The 21,808-nt window shown below is 33.2% G+C and overlaps 2 protein-coding genes across 31 annotated transcripts in view; one reads left to right on the top strand and one right to left on the bottom strand.

The window, feature by feature from the left end:
* The window catches only part of LOC127856922 (sortilin-like), a 219,561-nt gene that overhangs the window by 60,277 nt on the left and 137,476 nt on the right, over nucleotides 1-21,808 (top strand). The window contains exons 14-19 of one of the 12 annotated variants that reach the window (XR_008038272.1): nucleotides 1,637-1,759; nucleotides 2,066-2,183; nucleotides 3,310-3,384; nucleotides 4,660-4,776; nucleotides 6,354-8,995; nucleotides 10,586-18,287. The exons of 10 other annotated variants lie outside the window; for them this stretch is intronic. Coding sequence is in view for 1 of the 2 variants with exons in the window: in XM_052393183.1 (XP_052249143.1) it covers nucleotides 1,637-1,759; nucleotides 2,066-2,183 (241 nt within the window). In the remaining variant the exon portion in view is untranslated. Of the gene's footprint in view, nucleotides 1-1,636; nucleotides 1,760-2,065; nucleotides 2,184-3,309; nucleotides 3,385-4,659; nucleotides 4,777-6,353; nucleotides 8,996-10,585; nucleotides 18,288-21,808 lie in introns of those variants that run through there. One more of the 12 variants, XM_052393183.1, reaches the window with a different exon arrangement.
* LOC127856983 (nuclear protein MDM1-like) overlaps nucleotides 1-21,808 on the bottom strand; it is a 233,583-nt gene that overhangs the window by 147,662 nt on the left and 64,113 nt on the right. The gene's annotated exons all lie outside the window — the stretch shown is intronic.

Below are 21,808 nucleotides of genomic sequence, written 5' to 3'. Positions count from 1 at the left end.
CTTAGGCTTTTATTGTCAATGGACATTCCGTAATGAGCCCTGAAAGCAAAACTAATTCGAAATCATGGAGGATCTACAAATAACAAATGCAATTCCTAATGGTAATAAGTAAGTTTTCAATCCTTATTGACTTTATGAGTTGTATTAAAAACAACGGTAGTGGATCCAGTGCGGCTAGAAGGTGATTCAGGTAAATTTTGCATAATTTCGAGACCTGTCAAATTGTGTTCCTGCATAATGAATTGTCTTGAAAGCATATTTCGTCATATACTAAGTTTAAATGCTATCTTGTGATGCAAGGAACCTCAGTGCCCAGTGAGAGAATCTTCTCCACAGCAGGAGACCCTGTCAGTGCTCATAGGGCTTGCCTGGACCCGGGCAATGTTGATATGTTAATTTTTGTGAAAACAAACATCAAACTTATGAACAGTGAAAAGTGTATTTTAACAAGCAAACTATTAAGTGAATAAGTGTTAAGGTTTCGTTTTATTTGGACATCACTACAATGTTAAACGAGAAATGTGTTATGTTTTTTGTTAATAAATGTTTAATGTTTTTTTAGTCAAATTATACTTCTAAAACATTGATTACTTTAATTTAGGCAGAAAATTCTAACTTTCTCTTATCTGAGGGATCCGGCTCCGAAAAACTGCAAGAAACCATATTTGGATTCGGATTCGGATCTGAACAAATTTTTTGGATTCGTTGCAGCCCTAGCTGCCAGGGTCGGGGCATTTTTCCTTATATGGCTGTAGTAAAACCTTGTTAACACTCTAGAGGCCACATTTATTTTCCGATCTTCCTGAAACTTGGTCAGAAGATTTGTCCCAATAATATCTTGTTATCTCAGGTGAGCGACTTTGGGCCTTTCAGGCCCTCTTGTTAAATGAAATGTTCAATTGGCAATTCTGGGCATTCATTTTGGAAAAGAGTTACTCTTTTATCCCCCGACAAGGCAGAGAGATATAATATAGAATCGCCTGTCTGTCCGTCCGTCACAATTTTTTTTTAGGGCTTTATCTCAGAAACAATATAACGTTTCGATATGAAACTTAATAGGTGTATAGATATCCATGAGGAGTAGTGTATGCATAACAAACCTACACTTTCTTTAATAAAAGTTATTGCCCTTTGTTTGATTTTTGTATGATTAATCATTTCAGGGTTATATCTCAGATATGATAAAACATTTCAACATGAAACTTTATGAGTGTATTGACATTAATGAGGAGAAGTGCCATGCTGAAGAATCATAACTGGTCACTTTCTTAAATAAGAGTTATTGCCCTTTTTTGTTTTTTATGATGGAACTTTTCAGGGCTGTAGCTCAGATACGCTTCAATATTCCAACATGAAACTTCCTGGCTGTGTAGATATCAATGAGGAGAACTACAATTCATAAAAACAATTGCCCTACATTTAATTATTACATATTAATTATTACCCTACACTTAATGATTATACTGTATGTCAAGGGATTTGCACCAATCCATAAACAATATTTATTTGGCAGGGGATATCAATTAAACGAATTTGCTTTTTTGAGATTTGAAATAATGCTGAATTTCAGCACACAATTTGGAAAAAAAAAATTGTTGCAGGATGCAACTCATTTGTCTTGACATATTTCTCTTAGGTCTGTTAACTGAGCCAGAGGGCAAGAGTTCAATTGTGCTACTGTGGGGCTACGACTCAGAGACCAAGAACTGGCGGATGCACGTCATTAACTTCGGCGATATCATCAAAAGGCAGTGTGGAGGTATTATCCAAGTTGGCAATGTTTGATATATTGAACTACAATGCAGTTGTTGAGTTACAAACAATTTCTGAGGGGTGGATATGGGAAATATGCCAAAGTGATTCAGATTACATTCAAACATTGTCGTTTTAAAGTCATTGGGACTGGCAAGAAAAATTATAGAAAACAAAGGTTCAACATTTTCTTTAAGATAACACTATTTGTCACTTCCACATATTCAATTTACGGCTGTGTTGTTATTAGCTAGGATATTGTTTTGTTAATAACGTGAACACTAACACTGTATAAAGCTTGTCCCATTACCAGATGGGGACTATGAATCCTGGCTGTCCCATTCATCCCACAGAAGTACCGAGGGAGCCAGCACAGCAGGGTGCCTGCTAGGGGTCAGGGAGACATTCTACAGGCTCAAGAAAGACTCCCTGTAAGACCTGGGACTAGGGTTGGACTAATGAGCCGTGTTGCCTAAAGTGTCATCCCATATAAGCCTGTGCTGTCCACACAGGCTAATCAGGGATGACCCTTTTCCGCCTTATTTAGATTTTTATTTTGAAGAGATTTCCTTTAAACAAAATTTTTATAAAAGCATTGTCTCTGATAAGCTTGTGCGGACGGCAAAGGCTAATCTGGGATGATACTTAACGGTCATCCATTTAGCACAGTGCAAGAGGCTCTATTATTTAGGGATTAAAAGGTTGATAAAATGTTTTTGCTATTGACATACGTCATAAGTCATTTAATTTCAAATGCACACAAGTTTTAAAGATTTATGAGTGATTAAATAAATAGATAAATGGTGGTTAAATTAATATGCTAAATTCACTCAAGTCTTAAAGCGAGATTATGCGATTTTTATATGTATTAAATTGTAATATATTGATAAAAATATCTTACAATAACACAAAATAGGCAAGAAAAATTATACATTGAAGACGAATTTCATAAAATGCAGCAAAGACAAATTAGCGCCCCGAGCCGATTGTGACGAAGATATTTCGTACATATTTTCCTACAATAACCGAAGCATTCATCTTTTTATTAGGAACAGAGTCAGTGTTTGTGTGTTGTATGAATAGATATCGTTGCAGGAAATTAAAATGATCTGTAAAACTAAATTTATATTCACATCGTACATGCATGATATACATGCTGGCAAATTCGACTGTACAGACATTTTCGATTTCAGAATTAAATATATGGCTTATTTCGCATTTTTCGACACATGTTCTTCTTAACTTTTATTTTAATTTATATTGAAATATACCGGTAAGTTTTTTACACATTTTATATAAATTCATAAATATTTGACAAAATCGTATAATCTCGCTTTAAAGTTATCAGGTATTCAAGAAGTAGAAACATGATGTAAACTTTATGTTAAAAGATAATCGAAAGTTGAGGCCACATTTTTTTAAACATCATATTCAAACAAGACAAACCATAAGTTAATTAATTTAAGATCTATAATATGCTTTGTTTGGATTTGTGTCACAAATAATTGAATATCGTTAATTGTCAAAATCATCAAAATGAGATGTTGTTTTTCCCAGGTGCTACAATGGCTATGACCATGTGGTAGTGAACACCTCAGTGCCATGTACATGTACCAGAGAGGACTATGAGTGGTAAGGCAGACTTAAAGTGGAGTGTCCAGAGTTCGTCACAAACACTTGGTTTGTTCCCACTTTTTGTGATGGATTTTGTTGCATCAAAAATCATGAATACCGGTACATGTACAGTGTTCTTTGGAATAACACATTTGACCTGTAGTCCCTTTGAAAGTTATATTTAAAGACCTTTCTTTCTAGATACAAGTTTTAAAGGCTTCATTTCCAACCCTTAGTTACTGATAAGCAGCAAACAGTATAAAACCTGTACTGACTGCGAGTTACTCGTAGGCTGTTTTGGTTTTATGCTGTTTGCAAAAGCAATTTTTACTTTGCTTCTTATAGGGGAAAGGGTTAAACCAGCCTGCTCAATTGCGTAAACTGGTCTTAAGCTATGGTGTTCACTATAAAGTAATGCAATGTATACTGGTCTCAATAGCGGACAGGGTATGGAGTAAAGAGGTTTATGAGGCAGGTGTCTCAGAAATCATAACTGGGGCCCTCAATTTCCCAGGGGTAACTTTATATTTAACAAAGCCTTCAATTAACGTACCTGTTATTAAGCATCTCTCTCTACTACACATTTATTATGCCCCCCTTCGAAGAAGAGGGGGTATATTGTTTTGCACATGTCGGTCGGTCCGTCCACCAAATGGTGTCCGGATGATAACTCAAGAACGCTTAGGCTTAGGATCATGAAACTTCATAAGTACATTGATCATGACTGGCAGATGACCCCTATTGATTTTCAGGTCAGTAGGTCAAGGTCACAGTGACAAAAAACTGATTAACACAATTGCTGCCAGTACAACTGACAGCCCATTTGGGGGTGGGGGGTGGGGGGGACATGTGTGTTTTACAAAAAGCCATTGTTAAAAAATACATACAAACATTTTTGCTGTATAAGAAAAATTGCAGATCAGACAATTTTGGTTGCTAATTGCCATATTGGCTTTTGGAGGCACTTAATGTAATATATTTTTATTTTCGTATATTAAAAGAGACTAAGCCTAGTTTTTTTCTTGTATACTTTAGTGGCTATTATAGTGTTTCTTTTATATTAAGTTACAGTATTTTCTTGTATTAACTCCTTGTATATTTCTGTAACTTATTTGATATTTTAGTAACCTCTTGTAGAATTCATTGACAACACCTAGTTAGTATAGTTTATTTTAGTGACTCTGCCGAGTTATAATACATATCAGGGACTTGCGACCAGTGAATGAAGAACACTTAATTCTTTTTATGTGGTGGACCATTGCTACATTATATCGTTCTTCCTCTATATTTCAGTGACTATGCATACTACCAACCAGGGGGTTCCGATGACTGTGTGAAGGAGAAAGAGTTCAAGGGACCTGAGATTGATATCTGTCACCATGGCCATGAGGAGAAACTGGTGTCTGAGGGGTAAGCAGCCCCGCAGAAAGATTGGTCTGTGAAATAAATGAGACACGTTTTGGGAAAACTGGGCTTAATGCATGTGCGTTAAGTGTCTTTCCATATAAGCATGTACTGTCTGCACAGGCTAACAAGGGATGACACTTTCCACTAGACTTGATGTGCATGCAGAAGAGACTTCCTTTAAACGAAAAATCCCATTAGCGAGAAGGGTTGCCCCTTATCACAGTGATCAGCCTGTTTGGACTATACAGGCTAATCTGGAAAAACGCTTGTGGCATATGCATTAAGCCCAATTTTCCAGCAATGTGGCTCATATATAGAGCTCTAGTGGTAAAATCAGGCCCTACAACAAACAAGGGCTGTTTGTAAAACATGCATGCCCCCCATATGGGCTGTCAGTTGTAGTGTCAGCCATTATGTGAATACGTTTTCTGTCACTGTGACTTTGACCTTTGACCAAGTGACCTGAAAATCAATAGGGGTCATCTGCCAGTCATGATCAATGTACATGTACCTATGATGTTTCATGATCATAGGCCTAATTATTCTTGAGTTATCAGGAAACCATTTTACTGTTTCGAGTCACTGTGACCTTGACCTTTGACCTAGTGACCTGAAAAGTAATAGGGGCCATCTGCCAGTCATGATCAATGTACCTATGAAGTTTCATGATCCTAGGCGTAAGCATTCTTGAGTTACCATCCGGAAACCATTGTACTATTTCGAGTCACTGTTACCTTGACCTTTGACCTAGTGACCTGAAAATCAATACGGGTCATCTGCCAGTCATTATCAATGTACCTATGAAGTTTCATGATCCTAGGCGTAAGCATTCTTGAGTTATCATCCAGAAACCATTTTACTATTTTGAGTCACTGTGACCTTGACCTGTGACCTAGTGACCTGAAAATCAATACGGGTCATCTGCCAGTCATGATCCATGTACCTATGAAGTTTCATGATCCTAGGCATAAGCATTCTTGAGTTATCATCCGGAAACCATTTTACTATTTCGAATCACTTTGACCTTGACCTTTGACCAAGTGACCTGAAAATCAATAGGGGTCATCTGCCAGTCATGATCAATGTACCTATGAAGTTTCATGATCCTAGGCCAAAGCGTTATTGAGTTATCATCCGGAAACCATCTGGTGGACGGACAGACCGACATGTGCAAAACAATATACCCCCTCTTCTTCGAAGGGGGGCATAAATATATCAAGCACAATTATGTCCTAATCCAACATTTAAAATTTTTATAAATTCTCATATCGCCCCCCCCCCCTTTGATGCAAAAGGTACCATGTGACATTGAAATAAGAAGGCATATATGACGATATACTTCATGCTTTTTTATTCTTCAATAATTTCAAATGAAGTTTGAGATTGGCAGTGTTTGTAGTCAAAAGAGCTTAACCACATCCTTACAAGATCACAATCTTAGTCTTAACTTATTAAATACCATCAAATGAAATTTGACATTAGCAGAAATTTTAGATTTAACTGAATCAGTCATTCTTTCCTAACCATGTTATTTTACCATGTTAAATAAACGATGCTCTATGATTCATACTGTATTGCAGGTACCGTAAGATTCCTGGGGACCGGTGCAAGGATGGCTTCAAACCAACTAGCAAGCTCATAGACTTGAACCAGATATGTGACAAACATTTGACCCCTAGATTTGCTGCATCTACAGGCTTTCTACTGGTCCCTACTTTTCCTACTTTTCCCTTCTTTTCCCTACTTTTTTTTCTTAAGGCCAAAATATTTTATTAAAATGATTTTCGGATTTTTTTTCTAAAAGTGTCGGGTAGGAGGACGAAAAAAAAAAAGATGGGTTACCAAATATGCACTCGTTTATAAAATGTTATGGTATGAAGTTCTCTTTACTAAGCAACCACAGTGATTTTTTTCAAACATGTTGATGTGCAAAATGATCATAATCAGACTGTAGGCCTTGTTGTGCAGTTTTTAAAATACTAGTAGTTTGAATTTTAAAAATATCTTAACTAGTTCAAAAGTTAAGCAATTTTTTCACTTGACTATAATAAACTTTTTGGTGATTTTTTGATGTTTTTTTTTTCACAAGGAATCCATATGTTGCATTTAAATACTTTATCTCAACAAACAACCAATAAGCTATTGAGGTTTAAAAGAAATATTTATAGTTTTTTGTCCAGTAAAAATCAATACCGCAGACAAATACAAATAGCATAATAAAACGCTTTTCAGGGGTTTCACTGGCCCAAAAAAAATTGTCGCATTTTCGCGGTGTGAAAACCGCCCGTAATTCAAACTTAATCAATAAGGACAATCATTTAAGGAACCTTACTACATTAATGAATAATGGCATTTATTAAATTTTTATTACTCTGAGAAGTATGTTAATACATAAATAACAATAAGTGCCTTCATAAGTCTTAACATTAAAAGCTTTATTTTTATATAAATTACATTTTTTCCACTTGATAAACCAGATAACCAACATAATATAATAACATTAACAATAATGTAACAGTATGCTGCACAAATGTTTCAGAATTATTTATTAAAACCTAAAATCACACAAATATATATCATCTGAAAGGAAAAATAAATCAAACATCAGAAAATAAAGCATCTCAATTCAAATTGTTAAACAGTTTATACATTTGGTCATTTGGACATGATATACACCAACTTCTGTTTATTATCAAATTTCACAAATTCTAAAACAACACCTTTTGTCAAAAGGTTTTCTGTTAGTTGTGGTAGTTGATTTCCAGGTTCAATTAAATGAATATTTTTTCACATCTATTTCTTGACAGAAAGGCCCAGGATAATTTCCACCATTCATTCTTGTTGTCTGAAATAACACAAAACATATTTATACAAACTATATACAACAAATCAACACATAAATGTCACTAACTTTATATATGTCCGAATTTTAACATATCCGAAATATAGTACATCGAGTCAAGGACCTACTTTTGATTTCAGAAATAGTTGGTATCTTAATTAAAATATATCGTTCCCAGAACATTTTAATAATGGAACTGTTAAACACAAATGTCTGTTGAAACAAGTTAACATGTGTTTTTGTCATGGTATTGATTAAAGAAATAGCGTCCCTAATAACCGTTATATTATTGATCTTCGTGACAGTTTATCCCAGGATAACATACTTGATAGTTCAATGTCATAAAGGAGCTGTTAATCCGATAATAACCCCGATAAACTTGACTATTTTTTTTGGACATTTATGGTTTGAAATCGTTTTAAAATTGTTGATTTTGCGATTTTTGAACTTTTGGTACGAACCAGTTCGGAACAAAACCGAAGTTTCGTACCCATTGAAAATAACGAAAAAACGCGTATTATATGCACAAATTCGTAACTACAACTATATTAAACAACACATAAAATTTTAATCTCTAAAATATGACCGTATTTGTGCGTAAAATATGGAATGTTTAAAGTTGATAGGCGTAAATGGGTTTCGCATTGCGAGCACCTGTTAAATTAAAATCGTTCTTTTCTTATTGCTTTCATAATATTTTTTAGTCATTTTAATACTATCAATTTTATAAAATTGTAAAGAAATAATAAAATATTTACTTACAAATCGATTCCATTCAGGATTTCATTTGACGGTTGCATAATTATTGAGAAATTAGCAGACTTTGCCGATGAAAGCGTTGTAGCGTTCTTCAACTTCTTGCACAAACAATAATGGCGTATCTGATGGTAAATTCCAGCACATGTACACGATGAAGGAGGTTCACGAATTAATGTGGGTAATTTAAACTGGGTTTATTATCATGATTTATAACTCATTTGAACATTTTCGAAAACCCGGCAAGCGTTTCGTGTTTAAAAGCCACCTTTTGGCATCCGAAAAAAAAAGATTTTTAAATTATTTATTTTTGGTTTCGTAAAAAATTGGAGTCGGCGGGTCCGAAAATCATTTTATTAAAAAATTCTGGCCTAACCCTACTTTTCCTTACTCTTTTCAAAAATAGCCCTATTATCCCTACTTTTTCATTTTGCAAGTAAAATAAATAAAATGTAAAATGAAGGCTTACATGATTCTTCTTTAGATATTTTGCAGAATTTCCATCCATTATGAATCTTTTGTAATGAGTACAGTTCAGATGTGTTTGAGGGATCACCTTGTGATGTCCATCCTTGAAAGCACCATGGTTCCTTGGCTAGTCAGGACAGACATACTGGTCTTAAGGTAAGATAATATCTTTTTACACTGTGAAAATACATGTATGTTCTATTTAATCATAACATATGTGCTTCTTGAAATAGTGGTGACAGATATGCATGCTTCATCTAGACTACACTGCCAAGTTTCTTTTTTTTCCAATGATGCTACTAACTGAGGGAACCCACAAATGCCATGCTGTGTTTTAAACTTTATGGGCTTAATTCGTAATTGCAGATGCTGCTTTCCTTTCTTACAAAATACATTTAAGTTTATATTTTAAGCTTGCTTTTCCTAACTGTCATATTAATCATAAATAATTTTGTATGACCCCACAAAAAAGGGAGGGGGTGATTTGCCATTGTTTGTCGGTCCATCTGGCTGTCCATAGCCCAAAGTTTGTGTCACGCAGAAATCAAAAGTATAACTGCTTGAGCCATCTTTCTGTGAATAGTTGTCAGCACGTGAACTTGAATACCTGAGTATTTTGATGCAAGTGTATTAGATATCTATGGAGTTATGGCTCCTGATTTAGCAAACGATATGAATCTTTGTGACAGAGCCAGATTGTGGTGGCATCTGTGTCCTATGGACACACATCTACTTTTAATAAATTGATTAGAATTTGATTAACACTGTGGCATTTGTAGTTTGATATAAGACACTGCATTGACCAACTGCTTTGACTAGCCTTGATTTGCTTTGTGTCAATATTTTGTTGCAGCAGTGACATACTAACAACTTAGATCCATACAATGTCCATTTTAATACTATAGCTTGTCAGTTTCATAAACATAAAAATTACTCGTAACCACTCTTAATGATTCAATTTGTATATGCATTTGCGTTAAATGGCAGACGTTTGTGTTTACTAAATTCTTTAACACATTCATCGTCAATATTGGCTGTATTTTGGTTTTGAACAAATAAATCATAATAATACTGGATTATCGGGTAATGGATAGAATTGGAACATGCAAAGATCTATCAATATAATATGTTTTTACATTGTACAGTATACGAAAAATGTGACAATCTTAAAATTTTCTCTTCTTTTTAGACCTCATTTTTAATTTTTGTGCTCTGAGAATAGCAGTATTTTGTCCCTCAAAATGTCTAGAATTCGTTTTCGGTATGGGGGCTTTGCCCCCCTGGCCCCCCTACCAGGGCCTTGCCCTGGACCCACAAGGGGGCCTAGGCGGCCCCCTTGATCCCCGGCCTAATCGGTTCCTATTCCAAATTATCCTTTGTTTGCAATCATAATGACAAACCTTTTTGCTTTGAAACTAATTTACTTAACCCTTTACTCCATGTATACTCATTCTAACACCTTTGCAAACGGAATAGACCTTAGTCTCTGTTTGCTTATACAATTATAATAAAAATATAATTCTTCACTATTGCCTGTGGTGAGAACATTCTTTGTTTTAGTACTAGTGCAAGATTACTTAAATATTCATAGTGGGTGAAGTTTGGTACATTTTCATGGAGGAAAGGGTTAATACTAAGGGATTTTGTACTTTGCTTTATAAGATTAACAGTGTATGTTTTGAATGTATTGTTCATTATTGTATTCCATTGTGTAAATTGATGTTAAATGAGACATACAAATTTCAGGTGCCTGTATTTCAAGGATGGGCAGAACAAGGCATTCTAACAGCATCAGATGGACTAGGATATGTATCAATTTAACAGTAATTCCAGCTGAAAAATGGTAATAATTTTCTTATTTAGCCCTACTTTTTAACAGTAAAAATCCCTTCTTTGCCCTACTTAAAAAAAATCTTGCCCTACTTTTGCCCTAGTTTTTTGTGGAGAGGCAGTAGAAAGCCTGCATCTATGACAAAAATAATTCATTAAATAAAAAATAACATGTTATGAAGAAAAATGCTGTGAGGTATTAACTAAATTACATACTAGGAGTAATATTATACTTAATTCTTAGTGAGTCAACAAATCTAGAGATATTTCCATAGCAAGACTTGTCTTAAAACTCCACTTATGTGAAACAAAAATGAAGCAAATTAGCAAACAGCATAAATTCTGCTGATAAATATGCATACAAAGTTCAATCACACTAGCAGCTATACTTTTTGAGCGTGATGAAAAATCCCACAGCCAGATGGAATGACAGACAGACAAGAGCAAATGAAAAACCACCTGATTGAAAAAGAACGGGAAATAGTGACATGCTCTATTCTTCAATTTTCAACGGCAATTAGAGCTGTAACGATTCACCCATCATTCGATTCGATTTCGATACTAAATAGTCTTATTCGATTATTTTCGATTTAATTTAAATTAAATTAATTGCTGCTTATTTTGCAATCTATTTCATGTTTGGTTTGTCCAGAGCATGAATTAATATGTTTGGTATTTGTTATTAACTTATTATGTTTTACATTTAAAGTGTTAAAAAAAATTTAATTTCAAAACGCAACATTGTTTTATAAGTAACAAACTTATTGAACAAAACTTCCTGTTGAGTTATTCTTAAATAACATAAAATGCACAATGTATCACATGTGTTTAACAGAAAAAAAACGTAAGTTAATAAACAACTTCCAGTTGACTTCTTAACAGAATGCACACAGTTTAGTAAGAAAAAACGTATGGGTAACTTACGTCAACAAAACACGTTTTGCAAGTTGCCTTTGCATCAGAACCATTCATCATGCTCGTCTGAATGCCAGGTGTCCTGCGTTTGCTCTGAAGTGGTGGTTAAGACTGAATGGCTGAAAATATATGGAAGTATACCATTTATACATGGGATAATAACCATTGTTTAAATATTTATCTTTGAGTGGTGATGTATTCAAAAACAAAAAATCTGATCGCTACAAGTAACACAGTGGAAATCATAATGTTATTATGCATGCTGATGGATAGCATTTGGTATACTGTATACAAGATCATTTCAAAGATATTTTTTTAAGCTATAAGGTGTAAACGGTATTTTATGGCCATCATCCTGTTGTAAAAACACATGTGTTACATAAACATGTAACCAGATTATCCTGTGATTTATTTTTTTTGTGTGTGCAAAATTTTATTTTTTCCGTAGAATATTACATACATATGTAGACAATTTAGTACATTCATACAAAGCTTTTCAGATAGTATTGTACAGCTACTTGATAGGTACATATTACTGGCGTACATTCAACATACATTCATATACAAATCTAGTTGTGTTATACTAGAAGTATTTTACAACAGCAAAAAAAACACAACAACACAAACAAGCTTGTAACATACAACATTACTTAATGTTGATTATATGTATGCATATTATTTATAATAAAAAGTATTGCACATTAGAAAATTAATTTGTAAGTGCTGAATTGTATTATATAAGAATATTGATTATGCAGAGTTTAGAACAAAACTTGCAGTATAAATATTTTTATATTAACAGTTATTTAACTATTTGTAATGTCGTTATATGAGATGTCAGTAAATATTTTAATAAGGGACCAGATTCTTAATTCTTCTTCTGATTTAATTGTATTTTTGTAAATTTCAAAAGCGTGCTTCATACTATTTACGAGTCCATACTTTGAAGGGATTCTATTTTTTCTCTGACAATGAAAAATATATCGTTTAAACTCTAGGCATACTATGTTTAAATCGTTCATTTTTTTTATTAATAATTCCAAGGACTAGATTTTGACATGTAATATGAATAGGTATGCTTGGTCTACTTTTACGAATAATCTCAGCAACAACTTTAATCATTTCTTGGGTAAATGGACAGTACCAGAACAAGTGCGTTATATTTATGCCCCCCTTCGAAGAAGAGGGGGTATATTGCTTTGCTCATGTCGGTCGGTCCGTCCGTCCACCAGGTGGTTTCCGGATGATAACTCAAGAACGCATACGCCTAGGATCATGAAACTTCATAGGTAGATTGATCATGACTCGCAGATGACCCCTTTTGATTTTGAGGTCACTAGTGCAAAGGTCAAGGTCACGGTGACCCGAAATAGTAAAATGGTTTCCGGATGATAACTCAAGAACGCATACGCCTAGGATCATGAAACTTCATGGGTAGAGATTGATCATGACTTGCAGATGACCCCTATTGATTTTGAGGTCACTAGGTCAAAGGTCAAGGTCACGGTGACCCGAAATAGTAAAATGGTTTCCGGATGATAACTCAAGAACGCATACGCCTAGGATCATGAAACTTCATGGGTAGATTGATCATGACTGGCAGATGACCCCTATTGATTTTGAGGTCACTAGGTCAAAGGTCAAGGTCACGGTGACCCGAAATAGTAAAATGGTTTCCGGATGATAACTCAAGAACGCATACGCCTAGGATCATGAAACTTCATGGGTAGATTGATCAAGACTCGCAGATGACCCCTATTGATTTTGAGGTCACTAGGTCAAAGGTCAAGGTCACGATGACCCGAAATAGTAAAATGGTTTTCGGATGATAACTCAAAAACGCATATGCCTAGGATCATGAAACTTGATAGGTAGATTGATCATGACTCGCAGATGACCCCTATTGATTTTGAGGTCACAAGGTCAAAGGTCAAGGTCACGGTGACCTGAAATAGTAAAATGATTTTCGGATGATAACTCAAGAACGCTTTTGCCTAGGATCATGACACTTCATAGGTACATTGATCGTGACTCGCAGATGACCCCTATTGATTTTCAGGTCACTAGGTCAAAGGTCAAGGTCACAGTGACAAAAAACGTATTCACACAAGGGCTGCCACTACAACGGACAGCCCATATGGGGGGCATGCATGTTTTACAAACAGCCCTTGTTTCAACTTCAGTGTTACAAAATGTACATAGATTATTTGCTACAATTTTCATTTTGAACATAAGGGATTTTGTTCCCAATATTCTGTGGACTATTCTGCATTGGAGCCATCTGACATATACTTCCTTAGTTAGATTGAATACGAGTGGATGTACTTTTTTCCATTCAATATTTAAAAATTCTGTGTTCCATTTTGTATGACAAGTTGGAATCTCATTGTTTTGAATTAATATTTTATAAATATGTTTCTCTTCTTTTGGGCTGGTTATTATTTTTTTAATGTAAGTTTGAAATAAAGGTCCTTGAGTTTTTTTGTTAAAATGTTGCAGGTCTTCAAATTTGTCAATATAATTCTTTATTGTATTTTTTAATCCTTGGTACAGAAGGAAATTTACATTTGTTCCAACCTGTGTATCCAAAGATTCTTTGGAAATAAAGTTTCTTTCTACCATAATATCTCTCACAAATCGGATGCCTCTTTCATATAGACATTTAATATAGATATAGCTTTTGTTTATTGTAAAATTATGATTATAAAATAGAGGCATATCCAGAATATCTTCACTATTTATTACTGGCAGCTTTTCAACGTACAATATATAGTTTTTCAAAACATCGAGCCAAAATTTATTTTTCAGGTATAGACATATTTTTTCGGCATACTTTTTACCAGTGTTGAATATTATCTTAAAATCTATTAACGATTTTGCCAATGAATAGCAATTTCCTTCGCCTGACATTATTCTCTTAATCTATGTTATTTTCTTGTATTTTTTCAAAGGAACATATATCAACCATATTTAACCCACCTTCGTTATACTCCTTAACAATTACTGTTTTTATTTCCCCCACCCACTATAGTGGGGGACATATTGTTTTTGCCCTGTCTGTTGGTCTGTTGGTTGGTTGGTTTGCGCCAACTTTAACATTTGCAATAACTTTTGCAATATTGAAGATAGCAACTTGATATTTGGCATGCATATGTATCTCATGGAGCTGCACATTTTGAGTGGTGAAAGGTCAAGGTCAGAGGTCAAATAAATGTGGCCAAAATCGCTAATTTTATGAATACTTTTGCAATATTGAAGATAGCAACTTGATATTTGGCATGAATGTGTATCTCATGGAGCCGCACATTTTGAGTGGTGAATGGTCAAGGTCAAGGTCATCCTTCAAGGTCAAAGGTCAAAAAAAAAAGCGGCGCAGAAGGGGACATAGTGTTTCCGACAAACACATTTCTTGTTTTAATTTTGCTTGGCCCTGCCAAAATGAAATCATAGAAGTGCTGTTCTATTGTTTTCATGGTGTCTTTGCTTGGTGATGGCAGTGATACAAATAAATGAGTAAGTAAAGGTAGAAACAATGATTTGACAATGGTTATCTTTACTAGAGGAGTAATATTTCTGCGATTCCAATGAGTTATTGAACTTTTAATACTTTCTATTTTATTATCAAAATTTTTCATGATCATGTTGTCTAAATTAATATCAAACATTATTCCAAGAACTTTATAGGTAGTAGCTCCCTATGTAAGTTTGTATTTAGTTTTAATTGATCTGGTACTATATTTCATAGAACCTATCCAAATTAAATTAGTTTTTTCGTAGCTTATGTTAAGTCCAGAGTATTTTGAAAATTCATGAAGCATGTCTAGTGTACCATTAAGAGATGATTCTGATCCGTCCAGAAATAAAGATGTATCATCAGCAAATTGAGATATTTTATATTCTATGTAATTTATTGTTATACCTTTTATTTTTTGTTATCTCTTATTTTAATGGCAAGAATTTCTAAACAGATAATAAAAATGTAAGAACTGATAGGGTCACCTTGACGGCATCCCCTCTATACAGAAAGTATTTGACAAGAAGCCATTTATTTGTATGGAGGCCATGGTATTATGCAAGAACATAGATATCCATTTTTGAAGCATTGGTCCGAAATTTAAAAAACTAATAGTTGTTTCGATAAACTGAAAAGACAGAGTATCGAACGCTTTTTCAAAATCAATTGTCATTAGTAATCCAGGTAAATTATTATCTTCAGCATATTTTAATATATCATAAAGTAATCTAGTGTTTTCACCAATGAATCGACCTTTAATGAAACCTGTTTGATCTTTAGATATTAAAATGTCAAGTACTGTTTTTAATCTATTTGCAATGGAACCTGATGCTAGTTTGTAAACAACATTTAATAATGTTAGCGGTCGCAAATTTTTCAGATAACACAGCGGCTTGTTTACTTTTGGAATACAAGTTATAATTCCATGGTTTTGTGTAATAGACAACGAATTTTTAATAAAGGCGTAATAAAGACTTCTCACTATGAAATGGCCTAATTTATTGCAAAATACTTTAAAGAATTCAGCTCTGAATCCATCAGAACCTGGACTTTTGTCATGTTTCATATTTTTGAGTATTATGGATACTTCTTCAATATTAAGCAGCCCTTCTATCGAGTCAGATTGAACTTTATTCAACTTTGGTATATTCATATTTTCTAAATCAGTTTTTATATCGTATTTAATTTCGTTTTCATTTTTATTGTATAAGGTTTTATAGAATGAAACAGCTTCTTTTAAAATATCATTTTGTTCTATTAATCTAGCACCGTTTTCTAATTCAATAAAAGGTAAGGACTTGCTTGTGTAATGATTTGTTTCTAGCGAGCAAAAGTATTTAGATGGTTTTTCTCCATCTTCTATCCATTTAGCTCTGGAACGAATAAGAGAGCCTTTAAGTTTATTTTCCCTAACATTTTTAACCAGGTTTTCCGAAGGAAAAAACTGGTTATTAGATTGGCGAATGCGGGCGGGCTGGCTGGCGGGCTGGCGGGCTGGCTGGCTGGCGGGCTGGCGGAATAAGCTTGTCCGGGCCATAACTATGTCGTTCATTGTCAGATTTTAAAATCATTTGGCACATTTGTTCACCATCATTGGACGGTGTGTCGCGCGAAATAATTACGTCGATATCTCCAAGGTCAAGGTCACACTTTGAGTTCAAAGGTCAAAAATGGCCATAAATGAGCTTGTCCGAGCCATAACTATGTCGTTCATCGTCAGATTTTAAAATCATTTGGCACATTTGTTCACCCTCATTGGACGGTGTGTCGCGCGAAATAATTACGTCGATATCTCCAAGGTCAAGGTCACACTTTGAGTTCAAAGGTCAAAAATGGCCATAAATGAGCTTGTCCTGGCCATAACTATGTCATTCATTGTGAGATTTTAAAATCATTTGGCACATTTGTTCACCATCATGGGACGGTGTGTCCCACGAAAGAATCACGTCAATATCTCCAATGTCAAGGTCGCCACGACTAAAAATAGATTTAAAAAAAAAAAACTTACAAAGGGGGTTAATTTTTTTTGGTCATTTCAAAAGTTCAGTTTGAGTTTTCTCCCTTTATCAGATTTTTTTTTCACAATGAAAACCTGGTTTTGTGACAATTTTGTCCCTTGTCTAATTCATTTTGTAGTTCTCGAAGTTGTTCAGAATTAGCTTCATTTAATGATTGTTGAAGTAAATTTATTTTCTTAATTTAATTAGATTCATGGTTTTTGTTATGTTTAGCATTATGTGATGAGAATGAAATAGTTTAACCTCTAATTTCCATAAGTAGTGTTTCTAGGAATAATTGGTCGTTGATAACAAATTGTATGTCGCTTTTGTGAATATTTTCTATGTTTTCTAAGTTGTAAATAGGGATACAGTATTGTTGTTTAACATTTTCTATTAGAGTATTAATGCAGTTTAAATAGTGGATATCCTTTAAAAGTGAATTATTGAATTTCCATAGCCGTTTTCCATGTACTACATCCTCAAAACTTATTTCTAAGTCGATTATGGAATGATCTGATTTATAACATGAATCAATAGTAGATTTTCTAATTTTTGATGACAGATTATTTAAAATAAGAAAAAAATCAAGTCTAGCCTGTTGTAATGGTGTTAACCGTCTCCATGTATTTTGTCGGATAGTGTCATTAAGATATCTGAAAGTATCAATTATATTGTTATCTTTGATAATGGATTGTAGTGTTTTTCTTGCATTTTTATTATTGTTAATGGATGTATAATTTTGATAATTTAAGTTGACATCTAGTACTCAATTAAAGTCTCCACATATTATATACGTATCAGTGTGAAAATCTGTTGTTTTTTTTTAAGAGGTCTGTAAAAAAAGCGGGCGTATCTTTATTGGGCCCATATAATGTACATAAGGTAAAACTGTTATTCATATCAAAGACCTATAGATAACTATAATGTTAACTATAGGTATTTGTTCATATATGTCAAATCCAATAGTAAGTAGTTACCAATAGAATCTTTTTCAATTTTATTTACTGTGATTTGAATGTTTTTTTTAAATAAAATGCAAACACCTCTTGAATTTGATTTTCCAAAACTAAAATGACATTCCCCATCCCATTCTGAATATATTTTATTTTTAATTTCCGGAGTAAAATGACAGTCTTGGAGACAATAAATATGGGCTTGTTTTGTTTTTAATAAACCAAAGACATCTCTACGTTTTGTTTGTGTTATTTAGACCCCTACAGTTGTATGAAATTAATTTAAGATTATTTATTTATAAAAGGATGAAAAATGAGCTGTAAAATATGAATCCCAAAGTAGGTATCTTGGAACAATATATGTAATACAATATTCATAACTTTCAGCTTCTGCATGTTTAGACACAAACAATTCAGGAACTTAAACACAAACATACAATATAAGAACAAAATAACAAAATGAACAAAAGGAGGCTTAAGGTATAATGAATGATTGTGGTTACAATCAAACATAGGGACTTATTTTCATTAAAATACATGATTTTACAACATATTGTCGCAAAATTAGAACTTCGATGGTAGCAATCAAAGTTAAACCTTGCACAAATTATCTTAACTAAATTTTAATTTAGGCAAGAACCTGTGGTCTTATTTATGGATGCTGCCACCAGTCCATTTGGACAAATTTCCATGTAGCTTGTACACGAGCCGAGCTAGTAGAAATTAAATGAAGTCATTTGTTTCTACAACTACAGTTTATTTACATTATATACACCAACAAAAGTCAAACATTAGACATTTAAAATATATACACCATGTCAGAAATATGTTAAGTTTAGATACATCCTCAAAGCTCCAAAAACAACAAAAAAACATCCAAAAAACATCCCTTTCCCATATAACTTCAGGTTTATATAATTAACCACCTACCCGAACTTTCAGGTTAACCTGAATCCTAAGTTAACCTGAATCCTCGGTTAACCTGAATCCTCGGTTACTTTAAGAGGACCTGAAAGTGTATTTAATCATGGACCTGACCATTCAATACCGAAGTGTCAGATACCCATTGATAAACAATTATCCCCCATCAATAAGCAATTATCCAGAACTGACCTGATAATGAGTGTTCTAGGAGTACCCGAGTTTACATAATATATTGTAATCTACCTGAAGAACTATCACCTTAGATACCTGCACATGTTTTATGTAGTAAAATATTGATACCAGTATTAATGAATAATACCTCAAAAAGTGAAAATAATCATTATTGCTATAAAAACATTTTAGATGCAAAATAGTAAAAGAATCACTAATAAAGTAGCAAATGTATGATTTTTAAAAACTGCAACAATATGAAAATATATTATATGTTATTTTATGGGTGATGTATTATGTATGGTGAAACATAAACATGTGACAAACAAACTAATGTCTTCATTATTCACACAAATAAAACCTGAATGCAACAATGTACGATGGTTCATTTTTCTTTCTACTTTTCATATGTTTATAATTATAATTTAAATAACTATTAATTAAGCAATAATTTTGGATAATGTGGAAAAATCTATACTTAAACATACTTATTACGAATACATTTGAGCTTAACATATATTTATGGAAAGAAAAAACATCAGCAGATATATTAAATTAAGGATTTTCATCAACATTCGTGTGTTGCAGATATCAATTATATTCATTGAAAACATATTTGTTAAGAAAGGAAAAACACATCCCAAAAAAATGAAAGAATTTTCATTGACGTTCATATTTCTAATAATTAAAACATTTCGCAATAATTTTGGATACGGAAAGCTCACTTTATCCAGACTTACTTATTACACAAAAACTGCGTTTACACATTAATAAAGAAAAAGAACAAGTCCGGTTGAATAATTAACCTTTATGATAAACTGCATATGTTGTAAAGAACAATTACATTCATATCTATCTTTATATCTGAGATATAATATACAAGAAAAGGCTAGTTTACAATAGTTGTAGTTCTTACCACTCACAGTAGAATTGACCAGTCGCCAAATTATCGATCGCTCCGCCCACATAGTCACGTGGTCTAGTGATTAGAAAACTCCGACAAGCAGATCGCAATTATAGCGCATTACGTGAGTGAAATACTATACTTGTAACGATGTATCATGCTCTTTTTAAAGAGCACTAAACTAAACTGCTTTGTACAACTTTAATACAATCATAAATGCTTTAGAGAGAAATGGCGTGATCAAAATAAATGAGTTAACTATCAGAAACGTTTCTTATACATATTACAGGAAGTTGATGAAAAATCAGTGGTAAAAATGAGCATTTATTTCATATTGATTTTGAACTTGTATTAAAACCGTCTGGCAGTGAATCCGGTTGCTATTCATATATAATTTTGAAAATATTTTTATTAAATGCAAATGACACATCCATATCATGATGGGTTTTTTGTTTATTAAAAATGTTTAGATCTTTGTTTATTGGGTTATTTTTAAAAAGACACCGATTTTTTAAATTTAGATATAAATTAAATTTTGATTGTAACCATAATATAATACAGACCTAATTTCGTGGTTTCATTAACAGATCCAATATGCATTTTATTTCATTTATGTTTAATGGGAACCTGCTACATTTCACTATCGAAAAAATTAAATTTGGGTATTACGGTGCTGTTCACGAACATTCGAATTGAATACATTTAGCATATTATGCATTTGTTTATTTATAGCAAGATGGCCCTTAAATGTTAATTGCAATTTTCACATTTCTCCCCGTATCAATATATGTTGTATTAAAAATGTTGTTGTTGTTGTTGTATTATAAGCCTTACATTTTACACTTAAAGTCGCTTTAAGCTAGCTAAGCCTCGTTGAAATCACCTTTTTGTTGTTTTAACTATAGTTTAAACAATATTTAAGTTAACAATTTGTAATGATTTCCATTGTTTATGATCCACAGAAAATAAATATATAATTGGAAATCATTTAAGAAATTAAATATTTCTTTTCTTGTGTACAGTACCTATCAATGCCGTAATGTTCATTCATTCTGAGATCCACGCAACATACTGTCATTTATTAATCATCGACAATTACGCTGAGATTAATAAGCAGGTGTGGCAATTATTATGTTGCCCAAATTGCTTAATAATATTGTGCATCAAACGGTATAACACGTTTTATAGAACACACAACTGGTGTGGTTACACTATTTTTTGTGTTTGTTTTCTCATTACTCGTTCATATGTTCAAGAAATAAAGATAAAATATAATAACCTTTTATAAAGTATGTATAGCACCTACAATTTTGAATAATGATCGTCGAACAGTAATGATCATGCATTTGATATAAAATCTGTGTAAAACCTTAAAAATTACGTCCATTCCATATGTACGATACGCTTTGTTTGTCGGACAAAATGGCGGCCAGATAAGCGTTGCTGAGGGGTGTGCGAAAACTCGCGATCTGATTGGCTGATCGACAAAATGTGGGCGGAGTTGGCGACTGGTCAATTGTAAGCATAGAGTAGTTTTAAAGGAGCAAATATAAGCACATGTAGTTTAATCTTGTCAAGCTAACATGTATAAAGGAAAACTACATAATCAATGTGATCAGATAAACCGTTAAAATATGCTTAATTTTCAATAATATAAGAGCAGCAGTAGAAATTGCAATTTACAATATTTTTTTTCTTTAAAGAGCAATACATTGTTTGTAATAGACCTATACGGATAAGTATAGGGAAAACAATCAT

This window comes from Dreissena polymorpha, chromosome 1 (genome assembly GCF_020536995.1).
Source record: "Dreissena polymorpha isolate Duluth1 chromosome 1, UMN_Dpol_1.0, whole genome shotgun sequence".
NCBI lineage: Eukaryota > Metazoa > Mollusca > Bivalvia > Myida > Dreissenidae > Dreissena > Dreissena polymorpha.
Note: the sequence above shows the minus strand (reverse complement) of the source record. Positions and strands in the feature narration are given on the sequence as shown.